General features: G+C 39.5%; 1 protein-coding gene across 6 annotated transcripts in view; it reads left to right on the plus strand.

Moving 5' to 3' along the window:
* LOC125451551 (E3 ubiquitin-protein ligase RNF19A) overlaps positions 1-9,574 on the plus strand; it is a 266,550-nt gene extending 256,976 nt beyond the window's left edge. For all 6 annotated transcript variants that reach the window (XM_048528760.2, XM_048528762.2, XM_048528759.2 and 3 more), the window contains 4 exons: positions 1,675-1,833; positions 3,542-3,755; positions 4,516-4,659; positions 7,708-9,574. In XM_048528760.2, the coding sequence (XP_048384717.1) occupies positions 1,675-1,833; positions 3,542-3,755; positions 4,516-4,659; positions 7,708-8,380 (1,190 nt within the window). In that variant the 3' untranslated portion in view covers positions 8,381-9,574. The remainder of the gene's footprint in view (positions 1-1,674; positions 1,834-3,541; positions 3,756-4,515; positions 4,660-7,707) is intronic.
* Positions 9,575-16,363: the final 6,789 nt, after the last annotated feature.

The raw sequence follows: 16,363 nt of genomic DNA on the forward strand, positions 1-16,363 counted from the left end.
GCAAGCATATCCTTCCTTAAATAAGGAGTCCAAAACTGTACGTAGTATAGGTTGTACCTCCCTAATCCACCCGCATTGGGATAAATCCTTTGGTCGACCTTGGATTGGTACACCAGAATTTGAGGTGCAGTCATACATTGGATTAGGGAGATACACCAAAACTCAGGGTGAAGTATCCCACCCTTTTTTCCCCTCATTCGCGCTTTCTTGTCAGTCAGAACGTTTGAAATAAAGACCAACATTCCATTTGCCTTCCTAATTACTTTATCTACATAGTAACTTATGATTTGTATGCAGGACATCTATTTGCATTCTATAATTTTGCTCCCTTTAAATCCCATTTTCTGTTCTTGGCAAAGTGAGAATTCTCAACTTTCCCGCGTTTTGCTATCTTCCAAACTTTTGTCCTTGTACATCTGCAGACTTTGTATCTTTCTTGCAGCTTGCTCTCCTGTCTGTCTTTATATCATCAGCCAATTTGTGTACGGTGTAGTTGGTTTTTTCATGAAAGGCACTGATGCAGATCTTAAGTAAAACATTTACAGCATTGATCACTCTGCCACTCCACTTGTTACAGTTTGTCTACCTGAAAATAATTCATTTATCCTCTTAGTTATGCATGCTAATACATTTCCTCCAACACCATGAGCTCTTATCTTGAGCAGTAACCTTTTTACATGGAAGCTTGTCTAATGCCTTTTAGAAATGCAAATACATTGCTTATCCCGCTTCTCCTTTGAATAATTTACTTGTATTCTCTCATAGCTCTCAATTTGCTAAGCATAACTTTTTGTTCAGCAAAACTATGTTGGCTCTTTCCAGTTGTATTATGATTTTCTAAATGTCCAAGCTACATTGAGGTTGAATGCATTCTTGATGACAAATGTCCAGTTAACTGACCTGTGCTATTTTGGTTTCTGTCTCCTTCCCTTTCTTGAATGGGTGTTACATCTGTGGTTTTCCAATCTGCTGAATCTATAGAATTTCAGATGATTATAACCAATGCATTCACTTTTTTAAAGCTTTCAAATCCAGCTGTCAGATCCTGGGGACTTGGCAGACTATAATCCCATTACTTTTCCTAATACACTTTTCTCAAGTGATTGTACCTGTATTCCTCCCTTTTGTGTCCTATTCTTTCTTACCACTCCTGAGAATCTGTGTTCTGTTGTGAAGACCAATAGAAAATACTTGTTCAAAGTCTTTGCTTCCTATTATTATTTCCTAGTTTTGCTGAATGTAGAACTAGAGCATCAAATTCTTTTGTACGTTGCAATGTTACTCTGAATAGTGGGTGTTACTTTTTTCTACTGGAGTGCAAGCTACAATTTTTATAACATTGTTTTTGCTTTTGTAGGACTTACATTTTAAACTTGTAGTCTTTCTAATATATTTAAAAGGTATTTAGTCTTTTTATATCTGTCTCTTATTAAGTCGCAGACCATTCAAAAGATTTTGTTGTTTTTTGTTTCGGTTTGGCCAGCAATATTTTTCTCTTTTCTCCCACCTCTACATCTAGCCCTTGCAAAGATTGACAAATATTCTGTCTTTAATTTGGATGTGATACCTGGTTTAGTTAATGAAATTGTACATTTATTACACTGGCAGATATTTCCTGCATCAAATGTGTGTGTTTTTGTTAAGTACGTTTTTTTTCCTATTTTTCTTTTATAGGTATAGGGGTTCCCATTATGCTGGCATATGTATATGGAGTAGTCCCCATCTCGCTCTGCCGTAGTGGTGGCTGTGGTGTTTCTGCTGGCACTGGGAAGGGGGTGCGGATAGAATTCGATGATGAAAATGATAATGCTGGTGGAGGAAATGCAGCATTGGGTAAGGGAGTTCACTTACTATAGATTTCATCTCCATGTACATGATCGTGTATGTGCTTAGATACTTCTAATTTGTGCTGTTCTTTGCGTAGAAGTGAATAAGCAACACCTTAACATGTTTTTATAGGCAGCACTGTTAACTGTCTATCACTGAGTATACTTTATTCAGCACTAGTTTTGTTATATTTGTTACCCTACAGAGAATTAGTTGCTGCCTATCATTTATAAGGAGAAATAGCGAATACATGCCTCCATGAGCACACATTTACTGTCATTTCAGCAGTTTATTTGCTAACCTTGGGGCTATTTGTATATTGTACCAAAGCATGCCAGCTTAACTCCACAAAGGCCTATTGATGAAAAGATTCATTTTAGCTTAACTACCTACCCATCACCCCTGCATATTAGAGATAATTTTTCTCTTTTGTTATGCTCTGTCTATAAAGTTTGAATAACCAGTTTTACTGTATGTAACCAGCTGCCAGTTCATCATCCTTTTTAGTTTTTGTTTGACTCTTCATGCTGGTAGCTGGGTAGTGTTTTTCATGGTACAGTGCAAAGATATTTAGGCTTTAGACTTAGGATGATATTGGTGTATACCATGGAGCTTTGTATATTACAAGAGAAATGGAGAATGGGAGTTGGAAGAAAGCATGTAAAAGTTTCATTCTGTATTCATATAAATTTGCAGAAGTTCTGTTTTTGCTGATTTTAAGGTTTATCTGCCACATCAAGAGCAGCCTTTTGACAATCATCTTGACCCACACAATCAATTGCACCATAACAACAAATAAATGTGAATTGCAGGGTTTTTCTAGACATCTAAGTTTGAGGAACTGTGGCCAGTAGGACTTTCAGATAATGGGGTTTCCAAACTGTTTTCATCGGGTTTGTGTAGTGGGCATGAAGAAGAGGCCAGACTGAAGGTCTGACTGGCCTGGTCCCAGTGAGTGAAGGGTTTGAGTCGGCAGGTAAATTCGTGGTGGGATGGGCCCAAGGGCACACAGGTCATATTTCCATTTCCCCCCATAAAATGGGAGGCAGGTTTAGGTTTGCAGTTGGATGATGAATTCGTAAAATAATGTCCCTCCCTTAGTCTCAAATTAGTCACCTGGGATAGGTAAGAATCAGCCTTTTCATTTCAAAATCTTTACCCTGGTCGCACTGCTACTGGATCATGCTGTATTGAAAAGCCTGGAGAGTTCCCTGTTAAAATGCAATTGTGAATTATTTTTCATGTTTAGCTGTGTGCATTTGTCTCTGTATTTGGTTTCTGCAACTACAAATTGTATAATAGGTCAGTACATTTCTTACTGTAGTGCAATGCTATTGCTTTTCAGTGACTCATTGTTCCTGCTTTGTGTGAGTAGCCACACCTATTATTCAGTTAGGTTCCACACCTGCAGAACTGTTCAGTTTGTACTGCCCATTCTTACAAAGCTTCTTAGCTAGGCTCATGACGTTACAAATTTGCAGAAAACATTCCTTTATAGATGCTGCATGATTCTTTTACGTGTGTGCTCATGTAGGATTTGTGTGCATTAAATGTAAGGCAAGTTTGAAAGCATAACATGTAAGGAACACTTAAGAAAACTGTAGGATATTTCATATTTGTAACTTAAAGCATCCACTCAATGTTTTAATTGCTAGCAAAAACTGAAATGAACCAAAGGTAACAAACTGCTGCTGTCTCTCTTCCTGCCATTTAGATACCACTTTTGTTGTTGAGGCTCGCAATAACCCCAGTATTGGAGAGGGCAGTGTTGGGGGCCTAACGGGCAGTTTGAGTGCCAGTGGCAGCCACATGGATAGAATAGGTGCGATACGAGACAACCTGAGTGAAACAGCAAGCACAATGGCACTGGCTGGAGCTAGTATCACAGGCAGCCTTTCCGGAAGTGTGATGGTCAATTGTTTCAATAGGTAAGGCCCGCTTTGTCTTTTTTTTTAATTACAAGTCATCCTTTAGCTGGCTGCAATATTTTCAACCTTTAAATAATAAAAGCTGATGCAGAAGTTGACCCAGAAGAGGTAATGAACCATTGGCAAAGGAACTGAATACAACTGAATGTTGATAGTGATTGTTATTGACACATCCTTGGCCAAGAATCATGGCAGCATGGAAATGGATCGTTTGACCCATCGCATCTGTGCTACTGACCCTCCACTGACCTCTTTTGCTGAATCCCCATCTCCATAACATTTCTATGCCTCAGCTATTCAGTTTTTCTAATGGAATTTATGGGCTGTTTCAACAACATTTTGTGACAAAAGTTCACATTCTGCCCAGCCTCTGAAAATAATGCATAAATGGACCTTCTAATTTTGCCTATTGCATATTGATACCCTATAATTTAATTGATTAAAATAGTTGACCACTTGTTGTGATCCTTTACACTTTTAAGTATCTCTCAGGCTGCACCTTGATATCTTCGGTTCTCGTGAGGTGATGGAGAAAAAGTTTGCAATTTCTCTTTCAGTTACTATAATCGCCTTTCCTATTGAATCTACACTGCACTTTCTTCTTTATTTTCACATCCTTTATTTACCATCCATGGTAAATTTAAAAGGTCACAAACATGTGTTTTTGTTCATGCCCAAGGTTTTCCCAGTGATTATCTTGTATTTGTTGAGAAGGATACTTTTCCTGTTATCTCTCTCATTTTTGACCTGATTCTCTTAGATTAGAGGTGCAGGCAGATATTCAAAAGGAACGCTGCAGCCTCAGTGGTGAATCTGGCACGGTCAGCATTGGGACCATCAGTGACAATGCCAGCACAAGGGCCATGGCAGGATCCATTATCAATTCCTACAATCCATTGGACAGGTATACCACTTTGGCATTTTTTAAAAATCAATTCATTAGCTTGTGATATTTTAAATATGACATTACTAATGCTAGTTGGATTAATAATTGTTTTTAAGTTTAAAAACCAAGGATTGGAAAATGTGTAGCATTCAGTACAGCTTATAAATTCTAATATAATGAAAAATGTGCTCTAGTTGTTACCGTAATAAAAGTCAATAATAGACAGCAACAATACTGTGTGGAAAATCGCAAGTACGGCACTGTTAATTATGTACTTTCAGTGATACCTATTATTGTAATATAGAAAATGCAGCAGCCAGAATTGCAAACAGCAAAGTCCTGTCAGCAGCAATTACTTAAATGATGAGGTAATGCATTTTAATGTGACTCCTGTGATCATTCACTGGGAAAATCCTCTGCTTCTGTCCAACTAGTGTTACTGGATTCTGTGTGCTTTCTTGATGGGACAGGTGGATCCTTGGCTCATATAAAATCACCTTCACTACTTGCAGATTATCAGGACATAAAATCTGTTATCCTTGCATCTTCCACGTTAAAGGTTGAAGCAATCAGGAAGTGTCACTAATATAAAATAAAATCAGAAAATGCTGAAAAAACTTCTCATAGACTTGAAATGTTATCCGAGTTTTTACCGTTTCCTGTTAGTAACTGAATCAAACTATTGCATATATCTGTTTTTTTGGGCCGCAGAGCAATAAACTGCAATGTTGATTCTGAGCCCAGTGAGCACTTCAAAATTTCTGCAGCATTTAACCAAGTACTGAATATGAAATAGTATTGAAAATTTTGTTTTTGTCACCTGCTTGCAAGAACACAGTCCAGGTTAAATCACCGAAAGATGTAGATAAGTAGTCCCATATGCTGATCCCAGGCATGTTTCTTCACGTGATGCTGTTTACACGGTGACTCTTCTCAATGTGGAACTCTTTAAATTGCACTCAAAAACTTTAAATTTTAAATGCTTTTGAATGTTTTCACTTAGTCTGTTTGTTTAAATAAATCTATTGTACTTGAAACCTACATATGAGATGAACTCCATGGTATTCCTCAAAACAGAATACTTCTGCTGAGAAATCTTTGTACTCCATTTCGGACATGTAGTAGGAATATTTAAGAAGGCACACAATGTTGGAAATACTCTACGCGAAAGCTGCCTGACCTGCTGATAGAGCATTTCAGGTTAATGACTCACCAGAATTAGGTGTATATCCTGTCGGCTAGATATGTTGCCTTAACGAACAATCAAACTGGCAGAAATGACTACCCTAATCTGAATTTGTGTTGTGGAAAAATTATTTCAATACTTTCCTCTATTCAGTGAGCTTTGCTTAAAAGGGCACTTGCATGGATTTATAATCAGATTGGGCCTAACTATCAATAGCTAAAAATTCCATCGGAACTCTTAAAATATAATTTCTGGTTAGTGTTATATTAATTCTAATTCATTTTAAAAATAATAGTTCTCAGCAAATCTGTTTCTTTGACTATATTTTCACATGAACAATTAGGTAAGGAAAATTATCTATTTCATTGGTTCTGTATTCCAGTGAATTATATATTCAGGTTTAGAAAGGGAAAGTTAGGAGAACATAAATTACACTTTCCACTGGAAAGAGTTTGGGTTTAATCTGTTGTTGTGGTCTGTTACCCAACTTCATGCAGCCTTTAACTTCCCACTTGTATTAAAATTGGATTTAAAACTTAGTCTTTCCCTTGTTTCAAGTAATTTATTGCGAAGATTGTTGATGGCCTGTTCTCTGAAAGACTCTCCATGTCAGAAATTCTGATGGTAAGAAGGAGCCCTGTAAATGAACATGCTGGTAGATTTAACCATTCTGTACTAAATATCTCTGGATCTCCTGGTCCAAAACATGTTGTATGTAAAGCAAAGTTTTATTCTGTTAAATATTGAACTTTTGAATATACCAAGGCAGCAAAGGAAAAACTTGCATTTAAACAAACATTCTTAACTAAAATTTAGTGCAGATGCTTTCAATGTAAAGCTTTCTTTCGTTTGCAGATGGTTGTTCCTCTTAATTAGTTGGACAGATAGTCTATATGTATTTTCCATAGGGATCCAGTTAATAAATTTACAGGAGAGCACACTTTTAACATTCTCCCAGACAGTACTGCTTCTCCTCAAACATTGATTCGTTTAAGTCTTAGCATTTAGGCATTACTTGAGACTCTCATTTTCAAAAGCTTTCTGGCTGTAGAGGTATCATTTGTTTATCCACTTTTCATTCAAAGCATTAGCAGTGACTACCATGTAGCAAAAAATAAATTTGAGATGTTGCACCAAGGGAATGAATTACAAGATGCAAGGTGGGTTGATGGTGGGGAGGCAATGACCCAGTGGTATTATCACTAAACTATTAGTCCAGAAACTCAACTAAGTCCAGGACGTAGGTTCAAGATGGAAGGATTAAAATTCAATAAGGAATCTGGAATTAAGAATCTAATTATGATCACAAAGTCATTGTCAATCATCAGAAAAAGCAATCTAATTCACTTGTGTCCTTTAGGGAAGGAAATCTGTCATCTCTCAGCACAGTGGCTCAGTGGTTAGCACTGCAGCCTCACAGCGCCAGTGACCCGGGTTCAATTCCAGCCTCGGGCGACTGTCTGTGTGGAGTTTGCACATTCTCCCCCTGTCTGCGTGGGTTTGCTCCGGTTTCCTCCCACAATCCAAAGACGTGCAGGCTAGGTGGATCGTCCATGTTAAATTGCCGATAGTGTTCAGGGGTGTGTGGGTTATAGGGGAATGGGTCTGGGCAGGATGCTTCAAGGGGCAGTGTGGAATTGTTGGGCCAAAGGGCTTGTTTCCACACTGTAGGTAACCTAATCTAATCTAATCTGGTCAAGTCTACATATGCCTACAGACCCACAGCAACGTGGTTGACTCTTGCCCATTCTTAATTGTCCAATTGATAGTTAATAAATGCATTTGCTACATAATTTGCTCCAATTGAACATATTTTGAGAATGAATATTCCTACAGTCACCTGTAATGAACTTGACATTTGTGTGTACATCTGCTTTCAGGGAAGGCAACAGTTTGGAGGTGCAAGTTGACATTGAATCAAAGCCTGCAAAGTTCAGACACAACAGTGGAAGCAGTAGTGTGGAAGACAGCAGCATGCCTGGTCGTAGTGTAGCAATTTTACCTACAGCCCCTGTCCTGGACAATCGATGCAGTGCTTCCAAGTGGCCGAAAGAAGCAGCTACAAAAAAGTGCAAGGGAAAGCTGCAGAAGAGAGGCAGTATGAAGATAAATGAAACTCGGGAAGAAATGGATGCACAGTTACTTGAACAAAGAAGCACCAATTCAAGTGAGTTTGATTCTCCGTCACTTAGTGACAGTATTCCATCTGTGGCAGACTCTCACTCCAGCCACTTTTCAGAATTTAGTGGATCCGACATGGAGAGCATGAAGACTTCTTGTAGCCATGGTTCGAGTGACTACCACAGTCGGTTTTCAGCAGTCAGTCCCTTACCAGAGGTGGAGAATGATCGTCTAGAGACATGCCCATCGCAAGGTGGTCTCATTGCTTCTGTTACAACAGGGCCAAGTGCAGATATCTTGCAGTTGAGCTTCATTGCAGAGGAGAACGGGGCTGCAACTTCAGGAGTATCAAACTATGCCACTGAAGAGGCAGAAAATGTAACCAATAATAACCAGTTGCAACAGACCAGTGCAATTCAAACTGAGATTTAATCCTTTCATGCTGCGATTCTGATCATATGATATTGCTAATCAGGCCTGCTTACAGTTGATTATATGATAATTGATATAAAAAAAACCAATAACTTGGAAACTGAAACCGGTGCTTATTAACCAACAAGATCATGGATTTTGACAGTCAGGGGTTAAACATGTCATTTGAGTGTCTCCAGTTCAGTGTAAAAGTCTGGGGACATGAGTAGGTGCAGTTTTGTGAGAGGTGTTTATTGGACAGTGCTGATGTCTCACAGGTGACGTGAGAAAAGTGATGGTCTTCCTCTGTCACTTAAATGTGTGTGGTGTGTTGTAAAATGGTAAAAGAATGTGCAACTGAGCTTGTAAAACCCCAAAGTGCAAGCAGAAATTCGTTGAAGGTTACGTCAGGAAAGAAACACTTTCTTGACTGTCGTTCCTTTCAGTTATCAACAATTGACTCTCCCTCACTGTTTCCTGGTGCCTTTGGAAAAGTCTGTTTAATACCTGTTATTAAGGATATATTTATACTTCTCTTTAAAAAGAAAACTGTATTGGACTACAGTATATTGCAGGAGAATGCTAAGGAAATGCAGTTGGATTAAAGTTATGTATAATGAATGAAGATCTTAAAAAATATAACCCCATATTAGCCTACCAAAGACAATACTCAGGCTTTAGAAAATGTTTTGCATAACAGATTTAACTGGGTTCTTTGTTCTGAAATAGCAAGCGTTCAAAGCAAATGAATGCTGCTGATGCAGTTTGTTACAGACCGAAAGCACAGTGTAAAATTTGCACTTTGCTTTGTTAGGAGCATTAGAGAAGATAGCTGAAGACTATGGCCTTTTTTCTTCTTGTGTGGCAAGACACTAAAAAAAACTCTTGAGGGCTGTCTTCAGCCCGTAATGGTGCACTGTTAAAATTACAACATACTTCACTGAAATGCAAAATAAATTCATTAAATGTGAGTATGTTTTGCGCATTTATGCAGTGTTTGGTTTATGTTGCCATGTTGATAATGCTTGAAATCTTTTCCTTCTGAACAGAAGAATAACAAAGTCGGAAGTTGCAGTCTTTTTAATTTTCTTTAAAGCTTTGGAACATAGTGCCAGTTACACTGTATGTTGCATAATGCTTGTTTTGTTTTTTGTATATTTGTTTGCAAGCTGGTTTGCCTAACAGGATGACTGTAAGATGCATATCTAAAATAAAATATAATTAAGAACCAGTGCTTCATGTTTAACTTCTAATCTGCAATATGGTTTGTTTTGATTTTAATAGTTAATATTTTGACATTTTGGAAAATCAGTCGTGTACACACCTTCTTGGTTCAGTCACTGGAGGCATGAAAATCAAAAACACAGGCTTTTTCTGAGGGTAGCTGGAGGATTAGTGGTTAGCACTGCTGTTTGTCAGCGCCAGTGATCTGGGTTCAATTCCACTCTCGGACTGTGCAAATCCACAGAAACATTCCCCATGTCTGTGTGGGTTTCCTTTGGGTGTTTTTGCTACCTCCCATTGTCCAAACATGTGCAGGTTAGGTGGATTGGCATGCTAAATTGCCCAGGGATGTGCAGGCTATGTGGATTAGCCATGGGAATTGCAGAATTATAGGGTAGGGGTAAAGGGTCAGGGTGGAATGCTCTTCAGAGGGTTGATGTGGGTTCTATGGTTTGGCCTGCTTCCACATTAGGAATTCTGAGAGTCTCTGAATACTGTGAGGTGTTACTTGTTTGGCTTCAGTGTCCAGGCTAGGAAGAAGAATATAAACCAAGTTTAGTATTTTTAATAGCTTTCCAGTGCCTGATTAAAGTTTTGTAGCCGTTTAACCTAAAATATTTGACTTTTGACGGTCAAATTACTAAATGAAATAAACACTAATGAGGCAATCAATGCTCAAGAAACTATACCCTAGCTAAGAGCCAAAACCTTCAAAAGGAGAGGAAGAAATACATTATTGTCTGAAGGTATTGATGTTAATGTTACATCACAATTTCTGAATGTGGGGGAGGACTCTTCCACAGAACACAACCTGTCCATGGTAAACAAACAGGAAGCTGGAAGAAGACAGCAAGCTAGGCAGCATCTGGAGGAAAGAAGTCAACATTTCAGGTATTAACCTTCAGGACTGGATGTGGGGGTTAGGGGGAGCAGCAGATAAAAGGGGGTTGGGGTGGGGCCTGGCCGGTAGTGGAATGGTGCTGATGGGTGGATACTAGTATGACCTGGTTGACCGATGGGAAGGATGAACGCAGTTGGTGGCTGGAAGGGAGGGTCCAAAAGTGGAACAGAATGGAAGGGAGGTAGTGGGCTGGAAAAAGAGACAGGGGATGGAAGGGAAGGCTATTCTAAATTGGAGAACTCATTGTTGAGTCCTCCAGACTGTAGTGTGCCCAGGCGGAAGATAGTGTTGTTCCTCAATATTGTATCTGATTCACTGACACTGGAGGAGGCCGAGGATGGATGGACATGTCAGAGTGGGGGGTGGTTGGGAGATGAAATGGGTGGTGACCAGGAGGTTAGGCTGGCTGTTCATAGGCCAGGCGAAGATACTTGGTGAAATGGTCACCTGGTCTGTGTGGTCTCACAGATGTAGAGAAAACTGCATCAGGAGCACAGGATGTAATAGACTAGGTTGGAGGAAATGCAAGTGAAGCTCTGCCTCACCTGTAAGGACTAGTTGGGTCCTGGATGGAGGTGGTGTGTGGGCAGGTGTCGCAATTTTTATGGTTACAGGGGAAGGTGCTGGGGGTGGGCGGGTTTGGGGGGGAAGTATGGTGTGAACTTAAAAGTGGCAAAGAGAATGGTCCTTACGGAAGGCAGAAAGGAGTGGGGAGTAGAAGATCTTCTTGGTGGTGGGGTCTAATTAGAGTGGGCAGAAGTGTTTGAGAATGATATGTTGAATGCAGAGGCTGGGGGGGGGGGGCGTGGAAAGTGAGGACAAAGAGGACCCTATCTTTGATGTTTTGGGGAGTTAGTTGTTTAGAGCTGCGAAGTGGGGAATAGAAGAAGCATGGAGGAGGGCTGTCTGGATGATGCGGGTGCAAAAAAGCGTTGTTTGAATAAGGAGGACATCTGGGATGTTTCAGAGTGGGATGTCTCCTTGTTGGAGCAGATGCGTTGGAGACAAGAATACAATCTCTCCATGGTTACCCTGTCAAGCACTCTAATTATCTTTGTATGTCAATGAGTTGTCCTCTTAGCCTTAACTCCAATACGTACAGGCTCAGCCTGCTTGACCTTTCTTCATAAGGATCAATCTACAAACATTTTCTGGTTTATCTCCAATGCCAGTATAGTTTTCTTTGGTTACATGTACCAAAGCTATTCACAATATCTTAGATGTGGTCATGTCATACCTTGCATTGGTTTTGGCAAATCTCCCCATTTTTATACTTCACTCCCCTTGAAATAAAGGCCAACATTCCAATTGCCTTACCTATGCTGAATTTGTATGCTTCATGGTTTATGCATGAGGACTCAATCCATCTGTGCTGCAGCTTTCCGTAGTGTTTCATTTTTTTTAAAAAAATGACTTAGTGCTCCTTTTCCAGTCAAAATGCATAAATCTCACATTTTCCCACATTGTATTCTATCCGTTAAATGTTGTCTACTCATTTAGCTTGTCCATATCCTTCTAGATGTTGTTGGTCATGCTTACCACTTGCCTTCCTGCCTATTTGTATCATCCACAAACTTGGCTATAGTACATTTCCTATTTTATAAAATCTGGTACTGCTTGTTTGCAATGAGCATTTTAAGTTAAACAATAAATTTAAGTTCTCTCTCACAGGCTTCAGCAGGGATAAATAAGTATCTAGGGAACAATAGATTAGTTAATTATCAGATGGACTAAGATGGTTATATAACTGCCAGATAGATTGATTTGAATTTCAGTACTCTTAAATAAGAGGTAAATTGTACAGTGTAGATCTGAGCATTGGCTGCATAAGAGACTTTTTTCACTCAGTCTCCAAGAGGGGAGTTGGAAAGCCGCAGTGAGAGGGGATAGGGAACCAGCAACCAATCAACTCTGAATACTGGCTGAAGCCCAGGTTCTTGCCCCCTTCTTCTCTCACCCACCCCAAAAGAAACACATTTGACCAATTAAAGGTGACATGACCAGGCTGAATCATATTTTGGTGAATATTTTTCTCGCTTGGCTTCCTTCAAGACTCTAGCAAAAGGGAACTAACTCGTCACTTCAATTTTAAAAAGTGCTGTTTTTAAAAAAAACTCTTTACCCAGATTTACATTTTTTTGTAATAGTTGTAACTATTGTAAGGCTTACTGGGAATGTGGGGTTTGTTCACTAATTTTTAATTAACACATGATACAGTAGATTTGTTGCAGCTACAGAATCATCTGCTCAATTGTTGAGCTGGAGGCTGAATTGAAGACACTGACAGCAGTGAGAAGTTGCACTTTATTCCAGGATGAATACACATTCCTTTACAATAGGATGTTCTAATTTGATTACTAGTCAAGGAAAGCTCGCTATGACTACAAATGAGGCAGGTTACCAGAGTGGAGGAGCCTCTGGTTTTGTCCAATAGGCATTTGTTTTTTTTTAAGCTTGTTTGGATGAGTGTAGATGAGCAGGGCACCATGGTACAGTAAACAATTCAGAGGTGGAACAAAAGAATCATGGTAGGTGACAATATAGTGAGGAGAGTAACTCATTTTCTTTACTGCAGAGAAGTGTCAATGGTGTGCTAGGGTTTCAGATATCTGTTCTGGGTTGGAGGTGAACTTGCAAGGGGAGGGTATGGTGGTTATGATTCATATGATGGATAGAACTAGGAAAGGGGTTATACTAGGAGACTGAAGCATTGATTAAATTTAAAAACAGAACCCCAAACATCTCCAAATTACTATCTGAGCCATGGCATAATGGTACAAACTGATCTCCACTGGAAACCCACGATTTATCCTAGAAAATAAAATAAACTCAAGTCTGTGTGACATCTGTGACTACACGTTAACTACAATCCATACTTCAAGGAATTGGCAGCTAGCCATTTGATGGATTGGATATGACTATCAGTTTCTATCTGTGAGAAATGTTCCCTCTAATCTTTGTGGCTGTATGCGTGCAGCTTGTCAAGTTATGTGCTTGACAAATGGTATCAGCACATTGATCCAGAAACTGCTACCATGCGGCTAATTTCAAACAAAATTACAGGCAATGTTATCAATGAATCATGGGCTTGATTGTCTTCATTTGGGAGGATGATGTTTGAGGTATATTTTTTTTAAAAAATTCTTAAAAGTATAGGAATGAGTATTTTTCTCTTCGAGTCTCCATTAACGATAGTGCTGAAAGCCAGCGTGTGAGAATCAATCATTTTTGCACAGTCACAGCTCCATAAACAACTCAAGTTTTGTAAACACCTATTGGAATTTAGTGGCCTATGCTTCACTGTCAACTTGGAGATGGTTTTGAGGCAAACATGATGATTTATTCCATCACATCAAACTCTTGAAATCACTTGTTGATTTCCTCTGCTAACTTCCTCAGGTGTGCACAGAAGTTGTGAAACCATTTTTCTTCGAGTTTTTTGCTCTAGTATTTTGTCGAGATTGTGTTGCAGTGCTTTTAATTTAATTTTTAATTGGGATGACCAGAAGCCAAGTTTGCTGTGAACGCATTCAAATTGAATGATTAATTGTGCAGTTTCTGACCTTATTCCTTATAATTCACAGTTCAGCTCTCAATTTTGATGTTTGTCTGTAAGGAACCTGAATTTGAGAAATTAGCATTTACTATGCTGAGCTTGTCTTTGAACAGCTTCTCCTTTTATCCCTCTCTCTCTTATTTAAGGACAAAGGTGGGGCCATAGGTCCCCACATGAGCCCCAATTATGACAATCTTTGTTGGGTACATGGAATATTTCTTGTTCCAGTACTATTCCAACCTCTACCCATACAACTCTTTCTCCAGTAAAGTGATGAAATCATTGGTGCTGTTTCCCTCATGTCCAGAGTTGGAAAAGCTTATATTTGGCTTCCATTGTCTACCTTGGTCCATCTGATTCTTCCCTTCCTCAACATCAGTTTCTGTTTCTGGGGATAAGCTGGCTACCAATAATCACTATATATTCACTGATTCCTAATTATCTTCACTGTCATCCTGCTTCCTGTAAAGACTTTGGATTTCATTCTCTGTTTCTTCATCTCTGTCACATTTGTTCCAATGATGCCAGCATCTACAAGGGGCCTCTGAAACATCCACCTTCTTCTTCAACTGAGGATTCCCTATCATAGAGGTTAACCGGCCCTCAGCTGTGTCTGACACATCTCCTACACTTCTTTCTTCCCTCCCACAACAGGTCCTCAGTCACTGTTCCCTAAGTATTCACATCTAAAAGCTTTAGCCACCATTTCTGCCATCTCCAATGGGATTCTCCTCCTCTTCCTTGACAGCTTTCCACAGGACTGTTCACTGCGAAACAGCTTGGTCCATGTCTCCTCGACTCTGAAAATCTTCCCAGAAGCCAAGGCACCTTCCCAAGAAATTGCAGCAGATGTGACACTTCCTCCCTCCTCGCTATCCAAGGCTCCAGACTCCCCAAATGAAGCAGCAATTTACCTGCATTTCACTCAATGCAGTCTCCTGTACCCACTGCTCGCAATGTGGTCTCCTCTATATTGGGAGATGTAACATAGACTAGGTGACTGTATTGCAGCATTTTGTCCACAAAACAGACCCTGAACACACAACCATATTCCCTCTTGGGCTTGTTGTGGTGCTCCTGGGAAGCTTAGTGCAAGGTCAGAGTTAATTTCTTTGGACACCGTTTAAAGGGTCACAGAATCGAAACGTTAAGTGTTTTCTTTACACAGATATTCCAGAAATTTGTTTTTGTTTCAGGTTTCCAGCAGCTGCAGTGATTTTATTTTAATAGGTTATATTTTACTTGGTGTTGCATAGTTGGACAGAATTCATCAATAATCTCAGTAAAAGCAACACTAGGTCCCAGCAATGTCCAGTATGATTGAATTTTACATTGTTTGAAAGGGAGCAGATTGCATCTAAAGCCAGTATTTTAAACATATAATGGCAATAATGTGGGAATTTAAAACTGAGCTAACTGAAGTGAAGTGAACTGAATATAAACCATGAGGTAGAATAATAAAGAAGCAGTAATGAATATTTTAAGGGGATATTTTGAAATAGTCAACATACTCCTACTCTAAAGAAAAATTTGAAGGGAAGAACCCATGTCCTATGGTTGCTTGAAGAAAAACAATTATGTAGAAATGAATGGAAGGTCAGATGATTGGTCAGAATATCAATAACCGCTAAGAAGGACTACAGGGTAGATACGGAACAATACAGCACAGGAACAGGTCCTTCAGCCTACCATCTCTGTATTGACCATAATGCCATTCTAAACCAGTCCCATCTGCCTGCATATGGTTTGTATTCCTCTATTCCCTGTCTGTCTAAATGCCTCAAACGTTGATGCTGTAACTGCTTCTACAGGAAAGATGTTCTGGACACCTTCCACCCTGTGTATTTTTTTAAAAAAGCCTTACACCTAGAGTTAGAAAACACCCTTTGGTCCAAATCATCGGCACTGACCAGGTATCCTAATTTGGACAATAGGGTGCTGGAGTAGGCCATTCAGCCCTTCGAGCCAGCACCACCATTCATTATGATCATCCACAATCAGTATCCTGTTCCTGCCTTATCCACATAATCCTTGATTCCTCTATCTTTAAGAGCTCTATCTATCCCTTTTTTTAAAAAGTATCCAGAGAGTTGGCCTCCACTGCCTTCTGGGGCAGAGCATTCTATATATCCACCACTCTCTGGGAGAAGAAGTTTTTCCTCAACTCTGTTCTAAATGGCCTGCCCCTTAGTTTTAAACTGTGTCCTCTGGTTCTATACTCACCCATCAGCAGAAACATGCTTCCTGCCTCCAGAGTGTCCAATCCCTTAATAATCTTATGTCTCAATCGGATCCCCTCTCATCCTTCTAAACTTAAGTGTAT

Source organism: Stegostoma tigrinum, chromosome 5 (assembly GCF_030684315.1).
Source record: "Stegostoma tigrinum isolate sSteTig4 chromosome 5, sSteTig4.hap1, whole genome shotgun sequence".
Classification (NCBI taxonomy): domain Eukaryota; kingdom Metazoa; phylum Chordata; class Chondrichthyes; order Orectolobiformes; family Stegostomatidae; genus Stegostoma; species Stegostoma tigrinum.